The 22,666-nt window shown below is 40.3% G+C and overlaps 1 protein-coding gene across 12 annotated transcripts in view; it reads left to right on the top strand.

Annotated features, from left to right (window-relative positions):
- nbeaa (neurobeachin a) overlaps positions 1 to 22,666 on the top strand; it is a 65,052-nt gene that overhangs the window by 4,221 nt on the left and 38,165 nt on the right. For all 12 annotated transcript variants that reach the window (XM_086097907.1, XM_086097909.1, XM_086097913.1 and 9 more), the window contains exons 2-3: positions 19,362 to 19,593; positions 22,485 to 22,585. In XM_086097907.1, the coding sequence (XP_085954033.1) occupies positions 19,362 to 19,593; positions 22,485 to 22,585 (333 nt within the window). The remainder of the gene's footprint in view (positions 1 to 19,361; positions 19,594 to 22,484; positions 22,586 to 22,666) is intronic.

A 22,666-nucleotide genomic window follows, 5' to 3' on the forward strand; every position in this document is an offset into this window, starting at 1 on the left:
TGCCAAGTGGGAAGTTGGCAGATTTATCATGGCTGAAACAAGCCCAAATGTTGACCTATCTCAATGCTGTGCCTTAGCTGTGGATGCCACACTGTTATACTCCACAGTCTCCACTTTGCTGCAGCAGTCCCTACAGTCGAGCGGGCCGTTTGTTACATTATGGTACTTGCTTGCTAGTTGAGCAAATTTTGCCTTTGAAGCTCCCTAGTCTCCAATGTGCTGTGGTGGCCACATTTCTTGTTGCCCTTAATCTCATTTGGAATAAACTGGAAAAAAAGTAAGACCAGTTTAGTTTACTCCTTGGTTTGGTATGTTGTCTCCACATGGCTGCAGTGCCCTCATTCTTCATTTGGATACGATGAGTTTAGCATGTTGTTGTTGTGCCTGAGCTCTGGATGACATGCTATTGTACGCCACAGTCTCCACTCCGCTGCGCCACTCAGTTTTTTTCACTGCCCTTAGTCTCCTTTTGGATAAAATGACAATAATAAGACCGCACTGTTACGCCACAGACTCCACTTTGCTGCAGGGCGGTTTTATCCTCATGTTTAATTTATTAATTTCTCTTTTTGTCAATTGCGTCTCGATGGAAGTGACCCCCCCGCAACCCCCTTCCTCTGCCCTAGAATCCAAATTGGTACGGCCCTGTCCTCTTATGTCATCGTCCATGTAGCGCATGCTAGGATTTGTCTTGCCCTCTCCACACTCTTGAAGTGTTTTTAAACATCAAACAGTAGCACCGTGTATTTTTAGATAGGGAAAAAAACGACTTAATCTTTTTCGTGACTTTGTTCCGCATCTCTTTCCCTCCCGCGTCCGCCCTGCAGGAGGCCTCTCCCCCTCCGGGTCTCGTTATCCTCCGTACACTCTCTCCTCGAGCCAAGGTCGCACACAAACACACTCACAACATATCGATAGGCGCTCACCTTAAGACGCGGTGCAGCGGTGCCTTCACATGCGAGTTTAATATGTGCCGCGTCGACACTTATAACTCAGAACGCTGGGATCTCAAATCATCTTTCTTCATTGAAATGAGCGCAGGTGCCATTAATCCATTTCAGCTCCGCCCCAGCACCAAAAATAAAATGTTTGCCTCTTCAATAAGGAAAACTAGAACTCTATGATATTGTACTTTATACAAACGTAGGCTTGTAACATAAATAGAATGTCATGATTTAATGTGCAATTCGTTTTGCTGCTCCTTCTGATGTGCCCGCCTTGGTCCACCGGGAGGCAGTATAATGCGGGCAGTTATGCAGACGCAAACGAAGAAGAATAGCACATTTTCTACTATTTCTACTGAAATGACGTAAAATGCTGTAATGGGGTAGATGTCACGGACTTCCGACTTCCGTGCCGTTTTCGGCCACTGCTGCTGCGTCCCAAGTCCCAACACTCGCACCCGCACCCCCGACCGTGCACTGTGTTGAGCGATATGAGTGGCTCAGGCTGGAGGTTGCGAGTAAATTAGGTGGAGGTGGCCGCCTCTGAATTTTGTACACAGGAAAAACCCTGTTAGCATTAAGCTCAAGAGCCGCCTTTAAGGTAGCATTCTTCGATTGCTTTCAATACACAATGCATAACTTTCTGTTTTATATTTAGTTTGACCGTAAACATAACTGGAGTGCCATAAAACAGCTTGAAGCCTCTTTTGTGAAAAATTGTCCACCAAATTCAAATTTCTCATTAAGGAGCGTTCGCTTGGATTTGTTACACAAGAGGTGTAAAGACAGAAAGTATTATCTAAATATGGTACAGCACATGAAATATGTCAATATACTAAATTAGTTGGACGTCCATAGACATGAAATACGTTGAGACCAAATGATTATATATACCCCAGCTCTAGTCCCTAAACTAACGGCTACGCTAAGCTTCTTGTTAGCTCCATTTGCGCCATGGTTTCCACACTATTTGGTTCAAACGTACGTAAGGGGGATTGCTTTTATAGTGTGTGTCCTCAGATTGTGTTTTTGTGTGTGTGTGTGTTGACACCCCTGCAGTGTAATGAAACTAAGTGTGTGTGCGCGTGTATGCCTCACAATTGATTAATGAGAGTACAAAGCGATGCTTTACTGTCCTGCACCTTCTTCTGCACTGCACATTGTCTTGTAACACACACACACGCGCGCGCGCACTGCTTCCCTCTTGCAGCCCACATCATTGCCTGGCAGGCCTGATTTTAAATTCATGCTGGCCTAGTTCGTCGTTGTCCCTCGGCTCCGCACGCGCACACGCACGCACACGCATCTGCTTTTCCTTGAAGTATATCGAAGTGTCGTTATTCATCACGCTGCATACTGCAGTGGAGTGTTGATGCTAACAAAGTGGCGCATGCGCGTGTGTGTGCGCGCGCGTGTGTGCGCGCGCGCGATGTCACTGACAATTAATCGTGTTTTCAAGTAAGACACACATGCGCATGTTGGCAGACATGTTGGAGGTGTGAACAATGCAGTAAGCAGCAGGACTGTATGTTCTCTCCAGGAAATAGACTCTTCCCAGTGATTGCAGCTATGAACCCTGCTCACATCCTACGCATGCGCGCGCGCGCGCGTACACGCACGCACACAGTTGTGACGGAATGCTGTGGAAGGTTAAACAAGGACAAAGCTGCAGTGCTATTTGGTACACTGTTTTTATGTTCCGTCAACACTGTCAGGGCGTCTATTAGGGATGCATCTGATAAACAGATGAGTTAATTATGTCAGTCGTGTGTAATTTGATTTAATGTTGGCATCAGGGATGTTGTGTAGTTGCTGTCTGCGGTGAGAACCGCAGAATAACTTGCGATATTAATGTGATATTTTGCCAGCAATAATATCGCAATTGGGGCACCACCGATATGGATTTTTTGAGTCCGATTAATCGGTCGATTATAGACTTTACACCGATCTGATTGGCTGGATTTTATGCAAAATTAATTTCATGCAATTTCAAGGATACATTCTATATTGGGATCATGTAGAGATCTTTCTTTAAAATAATTTTTTTTTGCATCAAAAGTACTACTGGTATCGGTACTTGGTCTTGGTATCGATGACTACTCAAGAGTTGAGTACTCGTACTGGTGTCGGACTGAAAAAGATTGTTATTGAACATCCTTAATATAATGAATGGGGTCCCTCAAAATATGAACTTACAAGCAGAACATTTGACTGTTTGACATTTCTTTGTCCTTTTTAGTGTTTGTTTAACTTCACAGCAGAGAGAAAAATCTGCAAAAATAGGTAGATTTATTTGTGTGAGTGGTGCGGTTTGAATGTCATTATCATTGTCTTATTTTGTAATAATGTGAACAAATGTTTGTGGTCATGGAATTCATGAAACTTGTATCTTCATTGTATATTATAGCATAAATAATATTATAAAGTATCAACTCCAGGTGTCACACGTCATGTTTGATCTTTTTCTGTATTTCACGTTGTAAACAGGAATGACAAAAATGGCTAAAATGTAACATGGACGTCTCAGTTTGTCCTTGGGGAAATAATGTTTTTATCACTTTCATTGATAGTTAGCGGGCGGGTAGGTGGCGGCGGTTCCGCCGGGTTGCTAGCCGCTAATCGCCTTCTGCAACGCTGCCTCCACATGAACAACGAGGATGGATGGAGTTTTTTTTTTTTTTGCGGCTGCGGTGACTCATCGTGTCACCCTCCTCCCGCCTCCTCGGACCCCCTGGAGTGTACATAATGAAGCTAATGTTTACGTCCCCCCCATGAGTGGTCGCACACGAGGATTCACTGGGAGACCAGTTGTCGCGGCCCACAAAGCTAATGTGTTGTATGTTGTCTTTTTAAACATCAAATATGCTATATACACTACGGACATTAATTAGATATTAGATGTAGTAGATTTATTTGGTCTGCCATGTTTATTTTGTTGTTATTTAAGCCCAGAGTAGCTTTACATAAACATGATCTGTCCAAATGTAATATCCCTTTTATGATATATTGTTCTGAGATGTCACCTCGCCTCTCTTGATCTGATTCGAACATTCTGGAGAAGCATTTCAATTGCATCTTTGATCTTTTAGAATTTTTCTCCCCCCCCTCGCTTCGACGGCTCTTGAGTCCAGGCAGAGCGGCTTTGATAATAAATTTGTTGATTTTGTAATGGGATGAAGTGCTCCTATAATATTAGCAAGATAAAAATATCAGGATCTCGTTGTTTAATATTGCTGCTGACCGATTAAAACCGAGGAGGTGCATCTATAATCTTTACAAAATAAATGAGTTGGTTTATTGACTTTTATATTTATAGTTAAATATATGGGCAAAAAGTAACTTATTAAATGATTATTTTATGTTTCTTCTGACCAATGAGAAGTTGCATGATGATTTTGTGATATCATGATAATCGTCGAATCTACGAGTATTATCGTTAACATTTTTATATTGTGCTATTGCGATAATCGTGGTACCATGCGAACATATTACCGGGAAATGGGGAAGATGCCACCGACTTCCGACTTCCACACATCAGAGTCGTTTCCGGCCACTGATGGCCGCGTTCCAACACTCGCTGGGACTGGGACGCGGCCCACACGTCGCAAACAGGAAACGGAAACAAAGCTGATGTGTGGAAAACCAGGAAGTCGGAAGTCCCGCCTCCAGTCCTCCGTGGCATATGCCCCATTGTGACATCACAAGGTTCTAATATTGTGTTATCATGCTATGGTGATGTTCTAATCACATGCGATTGTGAAATCAGGCTATCGTCATTCTCATCTCGTGATATTGCGCTCTCATACAATCAGAAGATTATGCACTTTTTCTATCGTTATATAATGGAGAAAGGTGATATCTGTCCATACCGTGATATTGTGATGTCTTGATAACAGAGCGCAATATCGTGATACTGTAATCGTTCTCAATTTATATATATTTTTTTAAATTTGTGATGTACTATTCTGCTTTTCTGAACTCATGCTATTGTGATAGTCTGATATTGTGATCTTGACATACTGTGATCATTTTCGTAGGTTTAGGTGAAATGGTCTGCTTCATAGACCATCCAAATCAGCATCATTTTTCATGCTAAACAGCACGTTGCCACGGCAACAGCGTTTGCCGAAATAAAACAAAAGCTTGCTATTATGACATTCCGACATCATGCTATCATGATATGATGCTCTCGTTTTAATGTGACGTTGGAATATTGTATTGTCATGCAATCCTGATGTTGGGTTATTGTGATATCAGCTATCTTGATCTACTAATAATCGTGATTATTGATATCATGATCTAATTTGTGACAGCATACCATTGGCCTGATGCTCATTTGGCATGATGAGTGATGACAGCGATTTGTTTCCTGGGCGAAGGTGTTTCCTAGGAACGAGTCGTGCAAAAATAACCTTGGCTAATGAGCCACATGCTGCTTCACCAAGTCGAAAGTGCTCCACGAAAATGCTAGCGTCTGGCTTGTCCTAAGGGTCTGCTAATGAGGCAACGCGGCGTAACTAACCCGAAATAGCTGACGTGAGGATAATGTGAGAGGATGCACACCGTTCAAACGGTAGCTCACGTGCGTGCGTTTTCATGCGTTGGTCTTCAAAGGCAAGCGGCGAAGCGACGGGTCTGCTGCACTGTATCACCTCTGCTTGCATAAAGAGTACCGAGGACTTCATGTCTCTTGTTTATATAGTGTGTCCAAGTTCTACACAGAGAAATTGCTTAAATTAATCATCCATCCTGTGAGCCTGTACCTGTGTGGAAAGCTTTTTGAATGATGACCAGGCCCTGGAGACTGTTTTTCTCTACTAAGCCTCAACAAACACAATGAATTCAGACCCAATAGTTTGCTGCCTAAACGAGCTGCTGTACTGTATATGTAAGTAGGGAAACAATTAGTGCACAAAGTTTTGTGTGGGAAGATTTTGAGTTCTGACCAGGCTTTGTGGAGCAAGCAGAGGGTGTAATTAATTCAGGCCCGACTAATGTGTTGTTTAAAAATGACTGATGTAGCAAATATATCATTTGGTTGGAATAAAAGTTTTGTTTCGCAATATGTTGGTTGACCAGGCTTTGTGCATTCTCAGGTCAACGGCATTGAGCAGAGGGCATAATTGATACAAACCCAACTACAGTAGTTTGCTACCTAATCGGGCTGCTGTAACAAATATGTCAGCAGGTAAAGAGAGAGCCAAGTTTGATGTACGACCAGGACTTGTGTGTTTTTTCTCTTTCTCTACTAGGCACCAACCAGCTCTGGGCATGTATTGCAATTATTCAGGCCTGACTAGTTAACTGCCTGACAGACTCACAAATGTCTCAGACCTACTAGGCTTTTTTCTCTCTCAGGTTTTCTTCTTGCTATTTCCAGTCTTCATATTTGTTTAGTGTATGTGAACTTTATAGTTTGCTGCCTGGACGGGCTGCTGTTGCGTAAATCTTGTTAGGGAAGCAATAAGAAAAGGAAGTGCTGTTTAATTTTAAATGATGCCTTATGACTGGGACTTGTGGACTTTTTTTCTCTCTAAGAGGCAGCGACCAGCATAAGGTGAAATTATTTCAGGCCCAACTAGTTTGCTGCCTAAACAGGATGCTGCAACAACTACAACATATCATTTAATAAGGAATAAAATAGTCCTTTGCGGAAAGTTTTTAATGATGATTTGCCCTTGTGGGCTGTTTTCTCAACTTGGCCACAACTAGCAGAACGGGTGATTCATTCAGGCCCGACTAGTATGCTGACTTAACTCACTGCTGTAGCAAATGCGTCATGGGGCTAATAATAAGAGCGCAAAGGTTTTGAATTTTAACCAAGCCTGGTGGATAAAAAAAAAAAGTAGATAAAAACCAGTAGAGGGGGGCAATTAATTCAGCCCCAACTAGTTTGCTGCTTAAACGACTTCATTTGGTAAGGAACAAAATAGTTTTGTGTGAGGGATATTGAATGATGACCAGGCCTTGTTTTTCTCCATAGCAGGAAACGAGCAGAGGACGACAATTAATTCACGCCCAACTAGTTTGTCGCCTAAATGGGCTGCTGTGTCTCATGATGATGGATTAATGCGCCGCTGATCCCCAGTCAGCTTTTGGCTCAACGGAACACTGCTCGCCATTGTTTCTCACACACACGCATATAACGGTCCTATTGCGCATACGCTTATAAAGGTCCTGTCAGCGAGCAAAACAAACAGATTAGCGATGGTGAACTGGCAGAAGCCTGCTCTGAATTAGGTCTGCGGGGCTTATGAGACAACCTTTCAACTCGTCGACTTTTCCTCGGATTTCTAGGCGTGCACGCCGGGATGCATCCAAGGACATGAGTCTGAGTTTATGTGAAAGGGTCTGTCATTTTGCATCTAATGCTACCTCCAAAGCCCGCAAATTTGCGGGGGAGATTAAAAATAAATAAATAATTCAAATCAGATCAAGTGATGATTTTCACCACGTGAAAGGGGGTTTATAATAATTCAACAGATGCTGCGTTCAAGACAGCTTGGACGTGGGAAATAATCACGTTTCGCTTTGAGAAGCCACTAAAAGGGTGTTTGTGTTTTGATATCATATTGACAGTTAACAGCTCCTGATACATACAAATACACAATGTTTTAACTCACTGCCAACTAGTGGCCTGGCATAGTTAATGCACTGTCATGAAAATTGAAAGCTAGTGCAATACAGTAGCGCTAAACAACAACCTCAAGCCACTTTCTATATGATCCAGGACTTGCGCACAAACATTATGATTATAAAATATTCGTAGTCTGCGGTCTTTCCAACTTCCCGCTTCTTACTCTGAAATATTTCAATTCAATTTCAGCCATCTCACAATCGTCTAATTTCCCCGGGAAGAGCCGACAACAGCGACGAGCTCTCAAAGTTTGAATGGGGAAAAATGTAAATTTATTCATGAGAAAGTTTTTTGGGGTCGCTCGGAGCAAACATACGCTTCCCTATTCTCTTCTATCAATACAGTAAATGCAATTTTATTTCTTTGTGCCTTAGGAGGAAATACACTGAGGTGACTAAATAACCACTTTCCAACAGATGAAAAACTGAATCATGAAAGCGGCTTAACTTAGTCCACCTAATTCTACGTTCAAGACTACTGGGACGGCAAAAGACGGTTTTATTCACGGTAGACTACGGCACCCTTTACACAAAGCAATATCACATGCGGGAAAAATGTCTTGACCAAAAAAAATAAAAAATACTTGTCAAAATGTCCATCCTGCTGTCAATAAAAGTTTGCATAGAACACTCCAGGCTTGGAGGTCAGTATCGGGGCTGGGAAAATTTTGATTGTTTGTCTCTCGGCGGCATGTGACGAGGCTTAGCGTGATTAAGCCGCTTGGGCCAATCAGGGCGCAGCCGGACATTGTCAACCACACTGTACAGTGTGAGTCCGAGTATTTGTGAAACCGTGTGTGCGCGTGAGCAAGCGTGTGACTGTGTGTACATTTTCCTCTCAGTATTGTTTAATGTCAATTAAACGTGTTGCGAATGATTTCCCCTGATGCATCGGCGTGTCCTCAGAGGCCCACCGTGGCTTTCCAATATATTAGATTCTTTTTTTATTAATTTATTTTTTTCTTATTAAACCTGCTTGTGAGCTTTTGTGAGCCATAACAAAATGTAATTTATGCTAGATTAGTGCTAGCAAGAAAGCATAACTCAATTAATTTTGACTTGCCATTTTGCTTCTCAAAATTAGCCTATAAAATTTGCCTAAGAATAGCTTTGTGTTAAATTAGCTGATATGTTATGCTAACAAAGAGCAATCAGGGTTTTTACTGGCTCAAATTGAGGCAGAGGTGGTATCATCCTGACTATGATGGGTGACTACCGATACCAGGCATCGGTATCGGTGCCAATACCAGTCTTATTTTAAGGTATCGGTGCTCACGGAGGCCGTTTTACGATTAGGGACAAGGAATTAGAAATTATATGAATACAAAGTTGCCATTAACTTCATGCAATTGTAAGAAAAAATAGTATATTGGGATGTATAGGCCTTTCTTTAAAATCTTCTGTCATTTATGGGTGAGGAATTTTATATACTAGTGGTATCGGTATTTGGTATCAGTAGCGGTGAATACTCAAGAGTTGCGTATCGGTTGGGAAAAAGTGGTATCGAACATCCCTAATCCTGACCATGCGCCATGACGTGGATGTATTCTGTAAATTTAACTGACTCGCTTTAATTTTTTTTTTTTACAGGCAACATATAATAATTCCATGTTTCAATAATAAGAATAATAGTTCCAATAAGAATATGACTATTATCATGTTAAAGCATTCATTCATTATCAGTCACTCAGGCTGGAGGTGGCCGCCTCTGAATGTTGTACACAGGAAAAACCCTGCCAATGTATTGTCGTCTTTCCCTGATGTACCGTATTGGAAGTTGGAGGAGGCTTTAAGGCTGCAAACTGTGTGTGTGTGATTTTTAATCAAATGAAAGCTTGTTTGCTAAATTGGCGCTAGCAGCTCCTCGGTTGCGTGGCGTCGCCCTTTGACGCCATCACGCGAGCTGATTGAAAGCGAAAGTCTCCTTCTCCGCCCGTGGGGGGTTGTATCATGTTCATGCATACCATATGCCATATGCAAAAATGCCAGCAAATAGCTCATTTGTTATCGGACTCGTGCATAAAAAGCATTTATTCGTGTTTGAATGATACAATCTGCAGGATTCCACTCTCCAGCTGCAATTAAGCGCACTCTGGCTGTCTCTTGTATTCAAGGTCCAAATGTACGATGCAATTCTTCACACCCGCGGTGCCTTCGGGTGCTACTCTTCTGAGCAGGGTCTGTTGTGTTGCAAATCCTCTTTCCAGTATACGGAGGATAAACATTCCCAGCAGACCTTTGGCCCAACGTATTTGCTCAAAACAATCGAACAAGGACACGTTGGGAACAAAACGTGTGGCTTTCATTCAAGTTTAGTACTTACGCTCATCATAAGATGGATCATTTGGACAATTTAACAAGATTTTGGTGCACAACTTTACAAAGGGTTTTCTTCAATCTACGCACTCAAAATGAGGGATATAGTCAACCGACAAACATGAGTTTAGATGGTTAGTTATACTTCCAATTTTCAAATTTGTATTACAGTTACTACCAAATGTAGCATCTCTGAAAGTAGCAATGGTTTTGTTGAAAAAAAGATGTGAGCAAGCGTCAAGTGCGTATATATATCTATATATATATTAGGGGTGTTCGGCATCGATTCGGCAATATATCGCGATATTACAGCGCGGAATTCTCGAATCGATTCCTATCGGCCGAATTGATTTAAAAAAAATTTTTTTTTAATGGGAATATTCAACAAAACGTCTTACTTAGTGTTAGGATTCACACATTAAGCATGGAAGAATGTTATATTAATGGAACATTAATGGAACATTAAGCCTTAATATTTTTATGTCAGTGCTGTTCAAACATGAAACAGACTGCAACCTGTAAATAAATAAATACATTTTCATACAAATCTTACAGTGTACATGTACAAGTTTACTGATTAGTATTTTCTAAATTTGAGTAAAAAAAAAAAATCGCAATAATCAATTTATAGATTTGCATCAGGATTAATCGCTATCGAATCAAATCGTGACCGATGAATCGTGATACGAATCGAATCGGCAGGTACTAGGCAATTCACACCCCTAATATATATATATACAACTTAAGTAAATCATAGGAGACACAAATCTTAGAAGAGATAAACCTTTCAAGATTCCTTGGAAGATTCATGAACCATAAAAAAACACAACCATTTTTGCGAAGACCAAACCACAGAAGAAAACATGAACTGTAGAAGAAATTGACAGAAAGATTCAAACTATTGCAGGATTACATGAAGTTGTGAATCGAAGAAAATGCAATCTGTAGCAGATGCAAACACGGCTAGGAGAGAAAAACTGTAGAAGAAAATAAAGACAAAATAAGCCATAGAAGAAGACGATAAAAACACAAAACCATAGGAGACGTCACGAACTGTAGATAACACGAACTGAGGAAGACACGAACCGTCGAGGACAAGACGCCCCAAACCATGGAAGATGTTGATGCAAACTATAGAAGAAACAAACTGCAAGACGCAAACCTTAGAAGATCCGAACTGTAGTAGAACACGCAAGCTGCAGAAGACATAAGCCAAGGAAGAAGACGCAAGCCATAGAAGCACAAAATGACAAAGACGTCAACCAAACAGAACGCAAACTGGAGACGCGAAGAGGAGAACCACACAAATTGTCGATGACACGATCTGTGGAAGAAGATGCAAACCAGAGAAGACACGAGCGAAGAAAACCAAGAAGAGGGGATGTCATGTAACACGTAACAAATTACTTCTGAGTACTGAAATTGCAAAACAATACACAAAATACCTGCATTGATCATTTTTTTCTTTTTTTTGGAGAGAGAGAGAGATACCTGCATTGATCTATATGAATGTTGGCATGTGAAATGTCTAATACTGAAAAATGTACGGGTTTTAGGTCTGAATTAGAGCTGTCAAAATTAACCAAGTAATCGATTATCAAATGAATCGACAACTATTTTAATAATTGAGTAATTGTTTGGAGCCATTTTTTACATTTAAATTTGTCTAAATCCTCTGATTTCAGCATATCAACAACAGTAATAGTTCACTGATTTCTGTAGTCTTTCATGAAAGAAGACTAAGACTGATTATCTTCTGTGTTTAATCAAATTTACACATTTGCAAACATCTGTTTTTACTTTGAAAAACATTGACCCAATCTGTAACATATATATATATTTTTTTCACTACACGAACACAAAGTACGAAATAAACACCAATCACTGGTTAATAAACATTAATCGGGGAAAAATGCTCAATGCAAAATTAAAACGAATCCGATTAGTCAATTAATCAATTGAATAAAAGATAGATTAATGGATTCTAGAAATATTCGATTAGTGACAGCACTCGCCTGAATCGGTTGAATAAGTCGTAAAGAATGGAAGGACGAGTTAAAAAGGTCACTTTGATGCAGAACACGTTCTTTGGCAAAATAATGCAACATCTTATCTTATGGTTACAGTAATGAGGGAAAACAATTACTTTTTGTTATACAAAGGAAAAATGTAAACTGTTTTGACATTTTTCAAATGATGCCTCTATTCGCAGCTACCACCCCCGCTTAAACACACACACATACACACACACACACACACACACACACACACACACACACACACACACACACACACACACACACACACACACACACACACCAATGAGTTTCGGCGAAAGCGGCTGGGGGCACATGGGGTCAATTGTTTCATCCAGTCTGCCATCTGTGGGCACAAGGACCCATGGGAAATGCAGTTCAGCCTCCTGCCCCTCCCCCTGTGTGTGTGTGTGTGTGTGTGTGTGTGTGTGTGTGTGTGTGTGTGTGTGTGTGTGTGTGTGTGTGCGCGCGCACGTCTGTCATTCTTCATCATCATCACTGGAGAAGGAAGACATGACGCATCTGTTGCCTTTTATGCTGTGAACCCCCGCCGGTCCCTTTCAATAATGACTTAATCATCCATTAAACAACTCAAACATACATTAATTTCGTGTTAATGTCTTTGTCTTCACATTTGGTGAGGCATTTTTTTGTGTAAATAAGCCAAACAACACAAGTTGTAAGTAAAAGCTGAAACAATAAGAATAAAAAAAAAAAAAAATATATATATATATATATATATATATATATATATATATATGTAGAGCTATTGTTGTCATGGTAGCAGTAAAGCTTCCTTTCGGACGCGAGTATACTCACCAGCGCCTGTCGAGCCCACTTGGCCCAACGCGAAGTGCGTAACGTGTGATGTGGCGTTCACAAGAGCTTTTCTCTCGCCACACAAAAGCGACTCAGTGGCCCGCCGCTCGCCGCCTTTGATGGCGGCGTGTCGATGATACTCCACCAGCAAATTAGCAGCAGGTGACTGTGTTGTGGCCAGCAGTCAAGTGTAATGGCTCCTTTGATGCGCCGCCATTTGCAATAATGCAGCACAACAATGAATGAGCCGCCTGCGCTGATTTTCGTACACGGGCTTTGATACCCCTTTAGCACAAATATTTTTTGTTCAATGGAGGCACATCATGCAAAAGTGACTTGTTTACTAATAATTACAAATACATCGACAGTTAGCTCATGTGTCTGTTAGTTAGCCCCTCTTAAATTTTGCCTTATAATGGTATCATAGTTTGTTAGTTCATAAACACCCCCCCCCCCCCCACACACACACAGTTGCTCCGCCCCTGACTCAGCAGCAACGGTTGGACGACACTGTGTGAAATGCTATCATGTCATAGCGCATAGCTAAACATAGCTGCAGTCTTAGCACGGTGTCTCATTGCAAGCAAATGCGGGTATTTTCCAAATTAGTTGCGTGGCACTTTTTTTTTTTAAATAGTCGATAGATTGTTTCTCATTGCTTTTTTTGTAGAAAACTGTTGGTAGATTTGTTGCTCGCTCCTTTTATTTTTTATTATTATTATTTTTTTTAGAATACCGGTAATTGCTAAATTTGTTGCCAAAGTCAACTAGTCACTAGATTTATTGCTAGTTTCTAAAAAAAATTAAAATAAAATAAAAAAGGCCAATATATCTGTTGCTAGTTGCGTTTTCTCAAAAATATTCGTAAGAGTTAGTGCTAGTTGCTTTTTTGAAAAATAGTCACTAGATATGTAACTTGACACTTAAAAAAAAATGCTAGTTTTGTTGCTAGTCATTCTTTTGAAAAATTGTCGCTAGTTTTGTTGCTAGTCGTGTTGCTAGTCGTGTTGCTAGTCGTGTTTTTTGAAAAGTAGTTGCTTGATTTGTTGCTTGTCACTAAGCTTTAGGGGTGTGCCCAAAAATCGATTCTCATGAGAATCGCGATTCACATTTAGTACGATTCAGAATCGATTTTAAATGTCCCAAAATCGTTTTTATTTAAATTATTTTATACTGTCTTGCCGTTGTTTGTGTGTGCCTTTATTGGGAGCGCTGTTCATGTTGTACTTGTTCTGGCCACTTAGGGGCAGTGTGGTTCCACGCGGTCTGATACACTGTTAAGTTGTAGCCACATTGGAGAGTAGAAGGAAAAAGTCACAATCAAGTTATTTCAATAAAAGTTGTTTTTTTGCAGTGTGGAGCCGTTCTTTTGAGTGATAAAAGTGCCGCGAGTAGCGCGCTAATTAGCATTAGCGAGTCAGACTGGAGTAGATCATAACAATTCTTCGCACATCAAAAAAAATGGAGCAAGAATCATTGTCAATAAAATCATTTCGAATGAAAAATCATTCTTAACCGGAAAAAAAATAAATCGGAATCCACTCCATTCATTCATTTTTTATTATTATATAAAAGAACAGTCACTAGATTTGTTGGTAGTTGAAAGTATTTCAAGCAGTGAAACAAGTGGATGTCATGTGTTATTGTCATTCCTGATCCTTTGTGGATTTTTGACCCCAACATTTCAAGGAACTTACATCTTGGAACTCTTTTAATTTCTGTAAAAAAAAAAAAAAAAAAAAGGCCTCCTATAATTATTATTGTTATTATTGTTAAGTCAAAGGATACTCGTTTAGGTTCACCTGCACAATCTAATGACAACTGAGCTGGAATAGCTGCCACCTGTCAGACGTTGGTGCACTGCATGCAGCGCAGATGTGAAGCAGTTATCACTCACAGAATTGTACAGCCAAATAAGAACTCCGTGATTTGACGGGAAGGCAAAATCTCAGGTGCCACCCAAAAAGATATCTTGTGTTAAACGGCCTCGCTTTCAGACGCCTGTTAAGAAACTCGAGCGTGAAAAAAACCCCTCCTCGGGGCACCAAAAGACGAGGCGAGAATGTACGCTCGCCGCCACTGGCCAAAGGGAACTCGGCATGATGCAAACTGTGGCAACCAACTGTAAAGAATAAGGAGAACGGAATCCCTGCCAGGAGGAGGTTCGCTCCTGGAGTGAGCAGAGACAGTAACCAAAAACGGGGGGATGAACACATCAAAGAGGATGTTCCATATGTAAAAAAAAAAAGAAAAAGAAAAAAGACACAGTTGGATAAACATAATGCTTTGAGAGGCATGATGGAACTATTTCATTTCAGTCCCAATCCCCAAAACGTACATTTCTAATATGCCTTTCCTTTTAGTGTTCATGGTGAATGGAGTAAGGTTCCCATGGTGGGATCAAGTTAGTGCGTCAGTAACTAATCTGACACCATGAGATATCATTTTGATTTTCTTACACTTGTGCGAATTTGAAGATGTTTTTAGCTCTTCCAAATTTTTGCTGACCTAATTTCTGTCAAATCAGAAGTGTAAATTTAACTCCCATAGTGTTAAATTTAACATTTCCCCTGAGTTTTTTTTCTCTCTCTCACCAGTTTTGGAGTGTAAAGTGTAAACATTTAACTCATTGATAGAGTGAAATTACAACACCCGCAGTGTTATTATTTAACACATCAAATAACTTTTTGCGCTTTAAAGTGTTTAGTTTACTTTCACCTATCAGTGTTATTTTTTCACATTAACAGTGTTATTTTTTTAACACTTAAAAGTGTTGTTTCCTTTCATTTTTGGGGGTATTAATTTCTCACACTTTTGTTGTCACTTTTAACCACAAAGTGTTATTTTCATTCTTTTTTGTGTTAATTTCTCACAGTTTTAGTGTTACTTCTTGACAAGTTTTTTCTCTCCAACCCAAATGGAGACAGTGGGACTCGAACCTTGTACCTAGCTCTTGGGGGGCAACAACATTAACAAGTATGCCACCAGACATGTTCATAGGCCTAGTTCCCGCACGACTCAAGGTAAAAACAAATTGCCTGTACGGCAAAATATCCACTTTTGTTTTTAGTTTTACAGAAAAATAATGAACATAAATTACACTACTCATGAAAATCCGGAAACTTTAAATTTTATGTCCCACACGCTTTTTCTACGTTTTCTCATGAACAAAATAATTCAAGAACGGGTATCATTTTAATTCACTTATAAAACCCGAATAATCCAGACTCAGAGTTGTCCTTAAAATCCAGAGAAAAGAGCCCGGATGTCTTTCGGTAACTCAACCTGGACTCAATGAGTTTGACTCGCTGAAATAACACCCAAATCAATCACCTAGTAACAGAAAGAAAATAATTAACACTAGATTTTAAACTCAATTTAACACGACAGAATTTGCTGTGTGGACAGTTTTTTGGGTTAGGTCGTATGGTCAGAATGTTTATTTATTTATTATTAAATTGAACAGTTTTACATAATATAACTTATTGAAATGCACCTATATATATTTTTTTTTTAATCAAAAGATGAATTGTCCCCCCCCAAAAATCAATAATAAATAATGTACAATTACCGTAGTGTCACTAGTGATCATTGCGTGTTTTCTAACATTCTTTTTTTGCAAACAGCAAAAATGTTCACGGGTCAATATGACCTTCTGTATTTTTAACTCCACCAACCATAAAGCTTCTTGCTCGCTTGTTTAAGACCTCAAAAAGTTTCGAATATGTTGTGCCGCCCACCTCGGGGGGCACAAAAGGCTCTCTTGGCATGGCAGCGTGCTAGTCTTGGCCAACTGCTGGAGGATGTTTGCTTTGGCACCGCGCTGGCACGGATCGCTCTCAAAGCGCCCGCCAGGGTTACGCCTCAGTGAGATCGTAGACCCCCACGGAAAAATAACACATAAACAAGCAAATTTACATTCCCAACCAAGTTGTGCGCAGTGCTTGAATGATTCTTTTGAAATGTAGTGCAGGGGATCCTTGGGTTACACCACTTTAAAATAACAAGCTTCCTGTGTGTGTGTGTTTTTTTTTTTTGCAGCACAGCCTTTTGACACTTTTTGCGGATCCACTCATGATAGATCTGTCGACCATGTTGCTAACTAGTGAAAGAGAAAAAGATTAAGAAAAGAGACATTTTCAAAAGATGTTTACACATGGCTCAATTTGACCCATTTTTCTGGGTTGTTTTGAGCAAAACGACCCAGAAAGTTGCGCCCAATTAACGGATCTGAAACAACATTCTGGGTTTTTTTTATACACAATGACCCAATTTTTGAACCAAAATTAGGTCAAGTTGACCCAAGTAGCGATTTGGTCCATGTTTGACCCATAGTTGGGTTATTTTTGACCCAACAGTTTTTAGACATTGTGGCGGTAACTTGCTGTTAATGACCGCTTCAAACCAAAATGGCAGAATTCCTTTGTCTTTTACGGCATGACTTCTTGAGACTTTTTTTTGTGGGTATACATATTTCTGCTAAATTTTATGTTGCTAAAATGCTAACTTGGTGAAACTGGCCCTAGGGGCTGGATTTACAAGACTTTTGTTCACGCTTTGACCTTGTGAAGGAACTTAGTTGTTGACCCTAAAATAACCACTTCAAACCAAAAATGGCGGACTTCCTGTGTGATGTTGCGAAGTGAAACTGGCTTTTGGAGATTGAATTTCTTAAGAAATTTAGTCACTTTCTGCCGTTGTGGAGTTGACTTATTGAAGTATTCAGATTCAAGACAAGGCATCAAACTTAATGCGCTGGGTTTACCCAGCCTCCTCCCCCAAAGTCATCTGGGAAAGGAGAGCCCCTATCCAGCCTGTTTTCCATGTTTCTCTCCACTAACACACCTGATTCATGATCAGGATCGTTATCAGGCTTCTGCAAAGCTTGCTGATGAGCGGATCATTAGATTCAGCTGCGCTGAAGGAGGGAGACATGGCGAACAGGCTGGATAGGGGCTCTCGAGGACCGAACTGGGCCACCCCTGTTTTTAGCTGATCAATGATGGATGGAACCAACCCTTCCACTTAGCTCCACCCTGTGGCCAAAATGACAACTGCATTTATCCCAGAAAGGACTCAGTGCTTGTTGGCTTAAGATTAGACACATAGCTCTAATTTTTTTACTAAGACTTACTGTTTTTTTTTTTTTTAAATAACTGTGCCAGGCCAGTCTAATGTTCTCTTTTTATTGATATTTCTTCATCCCTGCGCTTCTTTTATCCAGCGTGGTGCATTATGTGGTTCTTTCGGTTTCATTTAATAACCTCCTCGCAGTGTGTTAGTGCCTGTGTGTGTCCTCTTAGCTTGTTGGTCACCATAGCGACCACTTTCTGGATCGTGAAGTATGCCGAGGCTGAAGTGTGTACTTGCCTGTGTGTGTACTGTGTGTGTGTGTGAGAGGCACAGCGATACTTTTCACAAGTAATTACGCTGCATCAGCCATTAAGAGGCAGGCCATTTGCACTCCATGTTGCAATGATGATATCTGTGGCTCAGCTTAGGGGTGTGCGTGTGCGCGCTTGCTTGTTTGTGTGTGTGTGAGCACTGAGGCAGGAAGGGGAGCCGGCCATTTTTAAAGCCGATGTATTTTGAGAGATTGTTGTTCTCCGAGTGAGGGAGTCTTACTTAAGAGGACGAGTGTGTAGAAACATAACATGAGAATCCATCCGTCCATCTGAAGACAGTCTGGTTGAGCAGTTTTCTGTTTAATTAATTAGTTTTTCCGTTTTATGGTGAGTCATCAAAATTCGCTGCCCTTCTCCGCCCACACGCAATGACAACAAATGTAAATGCATCATAATTTAGCGCTGTCAATCTGTGTGGTATACGAAGTTCAGATTTAGTTGTAGAAAAGTTTTCCTTGCCTGGAAATGAACAAAATGAGTCTAAAATGTGTGCTAAAAACCCAAATAAAAAAATTCTCTAGTCTTTTGTACGTCTAGTCATGATGCCCTTGGCTACCAAATTTCGTGATGCTAAGTCAAACAAGACTTAGCCTATGGTCCAACTCTGACCTCTTGGACTTGACTTATAAAGAGTTTCCCGTTAAATGGCAAGTCATCAAATCTCGCTGCTCCGCCGACATGCGATGACCAAACCTCAAATTCTTTGTAATTTACCGTTGTCCGTCTGTCTACCATACAAGGTTTGAATTTGGAAGCACTTGGATAAAACCGAGGAGGAATTTTTGAGGGACTGAAAATGTCCAAAAATATCCTTAAAAAGGCTACTTTAAAACAAAATGGCAGACATTTTGTTTGTTTTAAGTGAAACTGTCTTTGAGGGCTGAATTTTCAAATTTCGAACCAAAGCTATCTGGTGAATCCAGTTTCCAAGAATGTTTGAATTTGCCAAAATGACTCAACAATGGCCACTTTTAACCAAAATGGCAGATTTGAAATTTTGGTGTATGGCTTCTTGAGACTCATGATTGACATCCCTGGCAAAATGTTTTATTTTTTAGTAAAACTTGTTTCAGGGGCTGGAAAAAAAAATGAAATGAAGATTCATTGTTGACAACTTGACCAAGTGGCCATTTGTTTTTTTAAATGTTGACATGAAGTATCAACATTGTCCCTTCTTCTTTTTCTTCTCCACCATCCACCCTCAGCTTGTGGGCGGTGAGTTTGACCTGGAGATGAACTTCATCATCCAGGAGGCGGAGAGCATCGGCTGCATGGTGGAGCTGCTGTCACACTGTGAGGTGACGTGCCAGGCGGAGATCTGGAGCATGTTCACCGCCATCCTGCGCAAGAGTGTCCGCAACCTGCAGACCAGCACGGAGGTGGGCCTCATCCAGCAGGTGCTGCTAAAGATGAGCACGGTGGACGACATGATCGCAGGTGAGAGATTGTGAGAAACGAGTTTCCAAATTTGAAGTCAATTGCTGGTTTGTTTTAAATGGAATCAGCCCTCCTCAATAGATTGCATAGGCAGAAAAAAAGATTCAGTGCAGGGCGATTCTTAACTCATTCAAACCCAAAAATGTGTAAATACATTTTTTTAATACTTTGTCCTTCGCTCCCGAAAACGTATTTACACGTTTTTTTTTTTTTTCCCCAAGAGCAATCCAGAAGGCTTTGATGCAGCTTCTAACACGAAGAGGTGGATTAAAGCAATGGTAGTTATTTAATAAAACGGCAAGCAGGTGGCAGCAGAGTAGAAGAGATCATTCAGGGCCATGTTGAAAAAAAGCTCATTACTCACATTTCTAAATAGATTTGTGAATAATGATGAAACTTAGCTATATCCTAATGCTGATTGCTGCAAAACGGAAACAGATACAAATATACTTGTTTTTCCTGATGAAAGAAGAGACTCTAATCTTTCTTTTGGTATGTTCCATGTTTTTGTAGCAGTAGAACACAATAGTGTTGCGAAATCAGTCAAAATCCAGTAAAACAGCCGGGAGTGAAGGGGGTAGCTTCAGTGAAAATGGCTGAGAGTTAATTATACACTTATTGGAAAAAAAATCCTTATATATACACATTTTAAGTTTTTATATTCTTCTAATCTGAAAAAAAAAATGCTGTCTCGTTCAGCTAAAATCCCCCACAATTTTGTGGAATATATTCTCGTATTATTTGGAGTGCACATCACAAGTATGTAGTAAACCTTTGTTGTGATAAGGAGGCACTTGAGTGTATTCCGGCACTCAGTGGAGGCCAAGTGAGAGTCAATCATCTCCTTTTTCCAGATGATCTTTTTGTGTAATTGATGCTTTCTCCGCTTATCCTCCAAATTCGCTCACTCGGCAGCCAATTCCCCTGACGAGTGTTTTTCCTCAGCGTGCCTTTTCAACCAGACATTAAACCGCTTGGTTCAGCAGCGGGTCGTAAACGCCGCGTAAACAGCATACGTGTGTGAGTGTGTTTGTTTCTCATGCATACAACAGTCAAGGCAAGAACGTGTGTTTGAACATCCAAGTAATTTTCCTCGACAGTCCTCACATCGTAGTGACGCCAAGAAAGTGTGTTTAGACTAGCGGTGTCAAAATGTGTGTGTTAATTTTGAGTTCATTTAAAGTTCCTTTCACACCACTAATTGATTAATGACCATCTCTTACTTGGAAAAGCCTGTACTGGGGGGAATTCCAGTCGCAATGCAGCAGACACGTCCACGTCAAATTTAGCAGTAATTAAAATTAAATAATAATATTTGTGGAGACTAGAGTCAAGTTGTCTTTTACATTTTTTTTAAACATGCAGAATTCCACAAGTTACTTTATGTTAAACATTAAATAGCTCTTAATATGAAAAGAAAAATGCACTGAACTGTCATCAATGTCTTACAAATGCAATTATGCCATCTAGTGGCAGAAAAAGGACCAACACAAATCAATATCGCACTCGTTTTTTTTACAGTCAATTTGGCTCTTTTGGAGCATGCTCGCAAAGATTGACTTACCAATTTATTTATTTTTTTCGTTTTGGTACACTAAATTTGGTAGACATGTCTGCCATGAGTATAACCACAAAAAAAGTCAAATTACCAAACAGGAAGTCGTCGGCCATCCAGGATTCTAGGCTAAATTTTGCCATGGTTTACTATTGATTTTAACTTCATTTTATGAAATTATTATGAAATTACTGTATCTACGATGCAGCCATATTTCTATTAGTTCCACATTTTTTTCCACTTTTATGTTAACAAGAGTATGAAAACTATTTTATTGTACATTTAGAGCAGATATAAAATTTGTGATCGTGAGTTAACTATTGAAGTCATGCGATTAATTACGATTAAAAAAATTTAATCGCCTGACGTCCCTAGTTTAGACATTCAGGTCATTTTTCCAAAAAAAATTAAAATATCTCACAAAATAGTGAAGCACATGCTGCAGGCATTTTCTTCGACAATCCCCACTAAAGCCAAGTAAGTGTGTATCGACTGAGTAATTTTCCTCGATCATCCACACAATTTAGTAAAGTCAGCAAATTATTTGGACATTCAAAATACATTGCAAAATGTGTGTGGGGGGGGCATTCAGGTTATTTTCCTCAATCGACCACACAAAAACACACAACAAGCCAGTAAAGTGTGTATACTGTACATTCATGGTGTGAAGTCTCTTTGACATACCGGTAATTGCGTCGACCTTGACTTTTCCTTTAATGCCGCTCTCCCTCCTCCCTCCATCATGTCTCTGCAGGATGATGTGCTTTACAAGTGCTTTGACTTACGCTGCAGCTCTCAATGACCTACATGCATTGATCGCACACGCACGCACGCACGCACACACACACACACACACACACACACACACACAGTGTGTGATGCTTTATTTCCTCTAATGAAATCCGCTGCAGCTTTATTCACATATCTACGCGGCCTTAATGGCACACAAGGAGAGTCTGTGTAAGTAAGTAAGCAGATTGGCTCTCCGCCGTGCTACGTCAAAGTCGAGCTTGTTTCGGCGAACACGCACAAAAATGCACTTTTTTATCAATAATTCTACGATGAGGTATTGTGAGGCAAATATGAAAAGATTGCAGCAAAATATCAGGATGGAATTTAAAGTGTTTTCAAGTCACTTGGAAGGCTCTTTATAAGACCTAATAATAATAATAATGTTTATTTGTATTATAAAATTTACTCACCTTTCCTTTTAGCGACTGTGCTCAATCTTGTAACATCCGATATCAATAATTCAGCTTTTACAAAATTATGGTAATTATGCTCTCTTTTTTTTTCGGATTCATTGAACGTTGTGTTTGCCGGTTTGTGTTTGCAGACCTGCTGGTGGACATGTTGGGCGTCATGGCCAGTTACAGCATCACAGTCAAGGAACTGAAGCTGCTCTTCAGCATGCTGAGGGGCGACAACGGCATTTGGGTAAGCACGGCCAACTCCGGGGCCGAGTATTTGTGAATTCTTCCCCGAGCAGCCCTACAAAGTAAGTGAAGCCAAGACAGC

This window comes from Leptonotus elevatus, chromosome 16 (assembly GCF_054856555.1).
Source record: "Leptonotus elevatus isolate MCC_2025b chromosome 16, RoL_Lele_1.0, whole genome shotgun sequence".
NCBI lineage: Eukaryota > Metazoa > Chordata > Actinopteri > Syngnathiformes > Syngnathidae > Leptonotus > Leptonotus elevatus.